At 56.4% G+C, this 9,159-nt stretch overlaps 1 protein-coding gene across 1 annotated transcript; it reads right to left on the bottom strand.

The window, feature by feature from the left end:
• Positions 1-2,420: 2,420 nt before the first annotated feature.
• NKX2-3 (NK2 homeobox 3) lies at positions 2,421-5,008 on the bottom strand (the record flags this gene model as incomplete). The annotated part of the gene is made up of 2 exons (XM_082607650.1): positions 2,421-3,163; positions 4,648-5,008. 2 exons carry the CDS (start codon positions 5,006-5,008, stop codon positions 2,421-2,423), a joined length of 1,104 nt encoding a protein of 367 aa, XP_082463776.1.
• Between the last annotated feature and the right edge of the window lie 4,151 nt (positions 5,009-9,159).

Genomic DNA, 9,159 nt, shown 5'->3' with positions numbered 1-9,159 from the left:
ATGAGTCCGAGGCTGCAGAAACGTATTAGGAAGCAAGAATTCCCTCCATGCCCTTAGCTTAAGAAACTCAAGGAAAGATAATAGCTACAGAAGGAGGGCTCGCTAGGAAGGGGGTTTGGGACTTCACGGTGGTGAAAGCGTTGGTGGGAGGTGGTGTCCCAACTCCAGTGCGGCTTGGGAGAGGAGGGAACCGGCGGCGAGGAGCTGAGGGACCCGCAGTCTGGTGCACCAACTCACGCCTGGCTCCGGGTTTTTTCTGCCTCTAGAGAGGCAAGGAGAGGGCGGGTCTCCGCCCACCAGGCTCCCCCTTTCCAGCCTCCCGCTAGACCCTTTTGGACGCGTCCAAGCCTCATCCTGGGCGGTCAGTGGGTTTTGGTGGATTCGCTTGCCTGCCTGCCTGCCTCCCTCTCTCCCCTCCTCTTTTTTTCTTCCTCCTCCTCCGGGGCTCTGCAGCTCCCCAGCCCGGGTACCGCAGCAACCTAGCAGCCCCCGCCCCCTCCTGTAAGGGCCAAATTGCTAAACTTGTAGCAATAATGACCCTGCATTCAGGCCGCCGGCTCCCGCTGAACATCTCCGCGCCCCGGCCGCCCCGGCCTAATCAGCGCGCCCCTCCCTGCTGCCCGCCCAGCCCCCGTCCCCCCTTGCCGCCCCCTCCCCCAGCGCACAAAAAGTGGGGAACAAAATCCCCGCGCATTTCTCCGTCCCTCTGTTGAGCAGACTGCTGCACAAAGCCCCCGCTCTGGGAAGCAATGGGGAGCTCGGGAGGGACGTCAATCCCGACGCGCTGGGGTTTTTGTTCGCGCAGGGGACTTCGCCTTCCTACCACACCTTTTGTTCGGGACTCCAATAAAAAGCCATTCTTTCCGCACCTTCTCGGCCCGGAGCCGCCTTTCAGCAAGGCCCGGCCCCACAATGGCGCGGCGCGCTGAGGCCTCCCCATTCACCCGCCTTGGCACGCTCACAATCGGCCGTGTGGCAGCACAGGCCTCGCACAGGCATTCTCCGCAAGTGACAAGGAGCCGCATAAAGCCGCGGCCGCCGGGGGAGAAGGGAGGGCGACCGAGGGGGAGAACTCGGCCGCGGCGGGGCGCAGCGCCCCTGGGCTCGCTGGAAGCCTGGGCGGCGGCCGCAGATGCAGCCGCCTTCGCGCGGCCTACGCCTGGGCCTGGGGGCGAGGTTTCCCTTTACCCTGGCGACCCTCGAGGCGGGGCAGAGTCTAGGCCTTGATCTAACGCAGGCCCAGATACTAGCCCAAGCATCTGGGTGAAACTTGGGGGGATTACAAAGCCCAGAACTCAAAAGGTCCCGAGTCTCCGACCTGTCCTCCCTACAACAGTAAAGAGAAATTAATGAACAAAGCCTTGGAGAACAGACTTGCAGCCTAGGGGCTGAGGCAGGGGAGACCAGGCCTACAACCATCCAGGGGGAACTGTTTTTCCTGAGTATCTTTTCCTTCCCCGCCCGCCCTGTTAAAGGAGCCCTCCCCACTCTTGTGGGCTAAACAAAGTCTGTAGCCGGCGAACGGTTTGAAAATATTGCACCTTGTTTATTGACTCCTGTAGTGTATGGCAGCGGGTGTGTACATGGCGTGTGGATATAGTTTTATATATATATATACATATATATATACATATATATACATATATATATATATATATATATATATATATATATATATATATATAGTATGTGCTGAACACAGAATACGAAACAGAAAGGAAAGCCGGTAACACCTCCGGTGGGCCACCAGTTCCCGGATTTGTTCAGCCCCCCAGCTTTTGATCTCGCTCCACTGGTTTTTTTCGCAGAGTTCTACACCCCCCTGACAATCTGGAGATCCAGGCCGAGGTATCTGGTGCGGAAGGCAGGCGGTTGGGAAAAGGAAAATGGACTGTGCTGTGGTACGCCGGCCCCGCAAAGGGGGCAGAGTGTCGGCAGGGCCTGGGGATTTCTCAAGCCACGACGCCCATTTTTCTCTCCTTCATGCTATTTTTGTCCTTGAGTTCTCCGCCAGCGCTTCGCGGCAGCCGCGGGAAGGCTGAGGGAGAGAAGCCAAGGGAGAGAAGCCCTTCTTGCTCTGGGAGAACCGAGCGGCAGCCCGAGTCCCAGCCTCTCGCACTCCTCTTGGGGCCAAGCTCGGGGCCATCGTCCTCCCAGCACCCAGCCGGCGTTTCTGCCTCAGAGACAGTCTTCGTGACCACTCCCGGGCATCCTCTTCGCCCCTGAGCCCCCTTCCCCACGCCTTGCGTGAGCTGCGCTCCGGGGCTCTGGGGAGCGAGACGTGTGTATATATATATATTTATTTATTTATCTTTATTTAACGAGGGGACCTGGCCCTTCCTTGGATCCAGCCTTTCTCGCGCTTCAGTCCCGCGGCGCCAGGCTGCGGTGGGGCGGCTGCCGCATGACCCTCCCGGTCCCTACCAGGCCCGGATGCCCTGCAAGGTGCCCTGCGCGCACGCGGCCCCGGCCGCCGCACCCTGGTGTAATGGCTGCGCGCCGCCGCCGCCGCTGCCGAAGCCGCCCAGGTTGCTCACGTTCACAAAGGGGCCGCCTCCGGCCGCACTGCAGGCGGGCTGCATGGCCGAGGCCGCCGCGGAGGCGCCGCCGCCGCCGCCGCCGCCACCGCTTGCTGGGTACGCACAGCCGTAGCTGCCGCTGTAGGCCGCAGCGGCGGCGGCTGCAGCAGCCGCGGCTGCGGCAGCGGCTGCCGAGTTCCCATAGCCATAGGCGGGGAAGCTGTTGTAGGAGTAGGCGCCCGCGCCCACGCTGTAGGGCGCGCCGTAAGCTGGCGCGCTGGGCGTGACGCACGGCTTGCCGTCCCGCACTAGCACCGGCACTGCCACGCGGCGCGGGGGCGGCGGGGGCGCGTGCGCGCCCAGCTCCAGAGACTTGTCCTGCCGCTGTCTCTTACACTTGTACCTGCGATTCTGGAACCAGATCTTCACCTGCGTGGACGTGAGCTTCAGGCTGCTGGCGAGGTGCTCGCGCTCGGGGGCCGACAGGTACCGCTGCTGCTTGAACCTGCGTTCTAGCTCGAAGACCTGGGCTTGCGAGAAGAGGACCCGCGGCTTCCGGCGGCTGCGTGGCTTCGGCCTCTCGCTCTCCTCCGCTGCCTTGCAGTCTCCGGCCGCCTCCAGAGGCTTCTTCAGCTGGCAGCTTTCTGCGGAAGAAGCAAAACAACAGCGTCCTTTAATTGTTCCCGGTCTCGCCGCGGCTCCGGTCCCGGAGCACTGTGGCCCCTTTGGGTGGCAGCGCGGAGCGTGCGGTAATAACTGCTTGGACTTTTGGGAAAGTTTGTGGCTCCTGACGCCGTGGGACCCTGCGATAGCCTAAGGCCCCTCACAACGCCCTTGGCGGGTGGAGGCACGTTCCGTGGGGAGGGGTATTTAGTGCGCGTTTATTTAGAACTTGAGCATCTGCGAGAGATTACCCTGTACTAAATGTGCGGCTCGGCGTGCTGATGATTATTTTCAGGATGGAAGTTTGCAACTCCGTAATAACTATAGTATTTGCAAACTCGTTTGCCTTCCACTCCGTCATGAATAGCTGAAGGTGTGAGACATGTTGGTATTTGAGAGCCGGTATGCGTGCGTTCTGCGAAAATCTTCCTGCTCGTAAATGTCTGACTGTAACGCTCATGTATTGCCCAGGGACAGTTTTTTACTTTTAAAAGCCTACAGGCCCACAGCTAAATGTCTGCATGACGACATCTGTATTACTTTAGAGAGAAAAAGAAATTTGATTGATTTAGACAGTTTCATGTCGATTTTAGGCCCAGGGGAGCTGTCAGAGCACAGGCCTTGGCTTCCACCACATCAAACCTCCTCTTAGGGAAGGAGATTCTTTGGCTCTCTCTCTTCAGAAACAAACACTTCCTTGGAGGCTTTATTCAGTTGTCCTATTTCCCTACCCAATTCACCTCGCGTCCTACTTGAGCAGCCAGGATCTAAGTTCGGCGCGTTTTTCACTCAGCCCGAAGCCCCACAGCCTGGGACACAAAGCAAAACGTTAAGAATTTTCAAAAAAGTCTGGTGCCTCAGGGGTGTGAGTGCGTAATGGACTGTGCTCCCACGCATTCTCCCACCATCTCCTCCCTCTCTGCCGGGTGCCGTGGGTTCCAGGTGGAGAAGTGAGGAAACCACCCAGCTGAACTCTACCGAAGTTCCTGCGCCCTGCGGACACTAGGCACACAACCTGCTTCGACTGTCTTTTCCAAGAAGAGGGAGCGGCTGCCCTGGTCAGAAAATTCTCTCACGCTAGAGAGAAAGTGGGAAGAGTTCAGGCTCGTGTCCCTCTAGCTCTTGGGAAGAGCAAAAATACTATGAGTTGTCAGCACCCAGCAGCTGAGCCCATGTTGCTTATCACCATCAGGGCAGCAGTAATTATTTTCCCTTCCCTCCGGGGCTGCATCGCCTCCCCCCTCTGGGGGGAGTAGTTGTCGGAGTCACCTTGTCTTTCTCCCTCCGCCCTGGCTCCCTTGCAGGCATCTGCGCCTTGCGGAGCTGTCGTTGACCAGGGCCAGGGCATGACCCCAGCCAGGGGCTAACGGGGGGGCAGCCGTGCTGGCGAGGTTTGTGGGCTGTTTGCGGTCACCCCACCATTGCTCCAGATGTGCGGGTGCGTTTCCTTTCCCCCTCTACTCACTTTGGCTCCGGTCCCTCAGGACCTCGGGCTCCTCTTCATGTTCCTTAGGCCCGCTGCATGAGTCTCGCAGGACCGTGTGGACATAGCTCTGGGTGCAGAGCCCCGAATCCCCGTGGCCATCGGCTGTAGCTAGTGAGTTCAAATAGGACAGTTTCTCTCCCTCTTCTTCCTCGTCCTCTTCCCCTCCGTCAGAAAATTGCGTCCCCTCAGCGGCGGCCAGCATGCAGGGCGCCGAGTGGAAGTGGTGTTCCAAGTCCGCCTGCAAGTGCGCGCCGTGGAAATGCTGTTGCTGCTGCTGCTCCAGATTCAAAATGTCTTTGACTGAGAAAGGGGTGGAGGTGACCGGGCTTGGTAACATCATCAGGGCCACTTAATTGTCCAGTCCAAATACTCAATAAATCCCGGCGGGGGCGGGGAGGCAGCGCGGCGGCTCCAGCTCTCCTTCTGGACTCCGCCGCTGCTGCCGAGTCGGGCTTTTGACAGACGCGGTCCCTCTCCAGTCTAAATCGCCTCCATTGGCCGGGACGTGGGGGTCTGGGTTTTGTTAAAGCCACTGAAGGGACTGGGGCCGGGGCTGCGAAGCCTGAGTCCGGGGGTCTTACGTCACGTCTGGGGCGGGGCTCTCGCTTCGACCTCCCTCTCAATTGGTTCCAGCTCCTGTGGACCACGCCCCTCCGCAGCCAGTGAGTGCGGGTGCCCTGGAGCCACCAGAAATAGACAAGGAGTAGTATAAAGTCGCAAAGTCCTAGTCGCTGTGGGCGAGGCTGCACTGCCAGGGGTACGCGAACTACCGATTCCCACCCAGACTGGCCGCATCTTCCCGGGCAAAGCCAGTTCTGGGAGGTTTCCTTTCTGAGAACCAGCTATCAGGAAGGATAGCCCAGGAGTGTGGTTTTTCCAGATGCTGCGGGGGCAGGAAAACTTCCTGGCTTGTAAATACCCGGCACTGGATCCCCAAGGAGATGGAATGTTTTATATATCTATGGATGGGCGACGTGTGCGTTCTCGCCTTGTTGACTTTGCTCAAGCTGTTCCCTCCACTCGGAATGTCTTCTCCGCCCTTGTCTCCATGACAAGCCTGTTCTCCGAGGCTCTGCTCAAATGCCACCTCCTCCAAGGAAGCGCTCCCTCGTCGCCTAGCCGGAAGTCATCTCTCTCTCGCATCTGAACTTGCAGTGCGTGTTAGTAAAGGACATTCGTGTCACTTATCACTTCCCGCCTAGTACTATAGCTATACTGTCTGCCTGGTCTCCCTGGGTAAACTATGAGCCCCCGAGGGCAGGGCACCTGTAGCATTGGCTCTTGTAGCTTTTCCAGCGGCCGCACTAAGCAGGTATGTGAGAGACAGGACGATGGAGCCATTACTGAATTTTGTGGACTGACAGCTCTTGGTTTGAATCCTGGCCTAGTCAGTGTATGGCCTTGGGCGTTTCTAAGCCTCAGTTTCTTTGTCTACAAAAAGACAGTAATACCTTCTTCAGGGTTGTTGCCAGGGATAAATGAGGCAAAACATGCCAGGATTTTCATGCGGGGCGCATGTTAGTGCTCAATACACGTCATCGACTGCTATTCTGCATCAGAGGTCAAGCAGTATTTGTTGACTGCATTGGTGATGACATGGCTGGAGTGCCTCACACAGTGGGTGGTTTCATAGGGTCTTGAGAGCAGAGTCTGTCTTCGCACGGGAGGTGACCCAGCCATGGAGGCAGTCTTTTCCGCCTATTGAAATCAGGCGCCTTGGTCTAGGCCTTGATCCTCGGAGGCATCTTTCTAATTTCTCCAGCCCACAGGCCTTCTGCCACCCTCCTAAGGCCCTGGTTGTTTTGTGGGCGAATCTATAAGGTCCCCTGTGATTCTGGAAACCGCTCTGGTGGAGATCATCTTCCCGCACAATAGGCATTCGCTCGCCACCACGTCTAGTCCAGTGAGGAGCAGCAGGCGCTGCTGTGAGACCTACAGAAAAACCTGTGCGCCGTGCTGGCCTTGAAATAATAGGGACCGATTCGGCCCAACCGTGGTGCCCCTCATCTGGCCCTAGCCACCCCAAGCATTTTTTGGTGGTCAAGATAGTGGAGCTGGGGGAGCACTAGTCTCAGCTAGAAGGGGTAGGTGGAAGGTGCAAGGACTGTGGACAACACCTCCCGGCGGCAGCAGAGACGGGATGGGAGTGGGGGCGAGAGCGGAGAGCTGTCGTGGGAGGAACCCCGCAACAGCGGGAGCGGTGGGTGCCCAAAGCTGAGAAGAGAATGAACAGCCAGTCGGGAGGGGGGAGAGGCGGGGCTGTTCCGGAGGGAGCGGAAATGGTGCGGGGAGTCAGCCCCCGGGGCCGCCTGGGGAGTTGGGATTCAGCGTGGGCCACGTGCGCCCGGGAGTACTTAGGTGGCGGCGGCCCGCAGGCTGTTGGGGAGACCCTCTGTGAGACGGCCTTTGCGCCGGGAGGACCATCCCTCAGCCACAAGGGCGCCGGTGCCTTTCCGCTTTGAATTCTGAGACTATTGAGGCCCCAGGCAGAGCCGGCATCTTCAGACCAGGCCATGCAGCAGCAGAGAGAAGAATGCGCCTGCTTTTGCTGCGGATCGCGAGCGCTTGAGCGCAAAGATCCAGAGAGAGATGGGGGTGAGTGCGGGGCACTGCCGGGTAGGAGTCCTTCAGTGTGTGCGTCGCGGTAGCAGGCGAGCATTCAAGAAGGAAGCTGCTTCCAATCCCACTCTTCCATCCCCATCCCGAGGGCTAGACTGTCGTTGGGAATATTTCTACTCCCTGCTCGTCTCCTAATTTTAAAAAATTATTATTATTATTTTTGCCTCTGTAGGCAGTTTTCTTGAGTGATTTCAAGATTCAGGAAAAAAAAAAGAGGGAGAGAGAAAGACAAAAGCTACGGAAAATCTCTCTCCCCGGTTTCCAGCCGAAACCTGCATTTCTCCTTGCTACATTCTCTTGCTTCTCCACGGCGCTTCATCCCTAGGCCTTCCCTAAGCTCATCCTCAAGAATCCCTATCTTAGAACCCGTGGCCCGGGGTGCCGGGAACGCGGAGACACGCCCACACTCTGCCGCCCAGAGTCCACCGAGTCTCCTTCTCCCTTAGCACGCAGAAGGCTGTCTCCTCCCCAGCCGCAGGCCCACGCAGTTCGCTCTCCTCCAAACCCGCTGCCACGAATACCCCGCCAGATATCCTTGGCCCAGGCCTGAATAGTTCTCTCCAGAGATCCCTAACCAGATTGCTCCTCCCCAGGCCGCCCCGGGACGCAGTTCAGGCCCGAGGGGCTGGAGGCTCGTGAGGAGCCGGAGTGTGGGGAGCACAGGCGAAGGGGCCTAGCAGGCGGTTGGTATGCCCTGTCCTCCTTTTCTCTTCCCAACCCCAGCTCTGCACAGGGCTGATCTAGCGGGCGGGAGACTTAGATCTTGGCCTTAAGCCCTGAGCAGGGGCTCGGGCTGTCTCCTGATTGTTCAGGCTCCCTTTGGTCGGTCTGGTTCCCCAGCAGCGGAGCTTCCCTGCAGGGATACCCGCCGGGCCAATCACATCTCGGCAGCCTGCCTTTCCTGCGCCCGCAGCCCCGACGATCGCGAGCGTGTGCGCCGCCAGCTGCGCGCCACTGTCCCGAACGAAAACGCCGGCAGAGCGATAGTTACATTACAGCAGCAGTCGGTTCTCAGGAGTCGCTTATCAGAACGTAGAATCTGGTTCCAGCGCCTATCCAGTTACAATCTCGTTCTGGGACATTTGCATTCTCTTGTGGGAAAAGATGATCTTTGAAATCCCGTAGCTAATAATTGGTTTTTGTTCCAGACAGTTTAGCTAATTACTGACAGATAAAGTAAATATCGTTGCATCCATGGAAGCGTTTGATCTTATTTTAATCGAGTGTATCTGCCTACGTTCCGTTTTGTCACGTTATACATTTATACAAGTCTTCCTCCTCCCGTATGTGATTACGGATCATAGTAAAATGACGGCAAATTCTCTGAGGGGAGGTGCTATATAGATGCGTAAAAAGGCGATAAATAAAATTATACCTTTTTGGGAGAAAACCCACATGCTAATCACTACAACAAACATATTATCCAAGAAAAATATGATGGTTCTTTGAAAGCTGTAAAGTATTCCAAGAAGTTATTATTCTCTACCCCAAAATTGCTTAATATACTTATATAGGCAGATAATTGATCATTTTAGTTATATATGCCACAGCTTATTCTGATACCCTTCACCTGTTTGAATAGCCATTTAATTATGTAGCCATGGCTGTAAGAAAAACAAAAAACAAAAAACCTGAAGGTTATCGTGGCTTTCTAATCTCCATGTAGTACCACAGTCAGGAGTGATTTTCTATTAAGGCATGAAAAACCATCATGTGATGAACGCAGCTAGCTAAAACTATGTGATAACATTTCAGGCGATTTTTTTTCGTTGAAATTTTCTTTCCTTCTTTTTCTTTGTGTTTTTTTTTTTTTTTACTGCTCTCCTAGAAATTTCATTGTCAATGACATCTTACCAAAAAAAAAAGACTTGA

The sequence above is a fragment of the Mesoplodon mirus genome (assembly GCF_964341445.2).
Source record: "Mesoplodon mirus genome assembly, chromosome: 2".
Taxonomy (NCBI): Eukaryota; Metazoa; Chordata; class Mammalia; order Artiodactyla; family Ziphiidae; genus Mesoplodon; species Mesoplodon mirus.
Note: the sequence above shows the minus strand (reverse complement) of the source record. Positions and strands in the feature narration are given on the sequence as shown.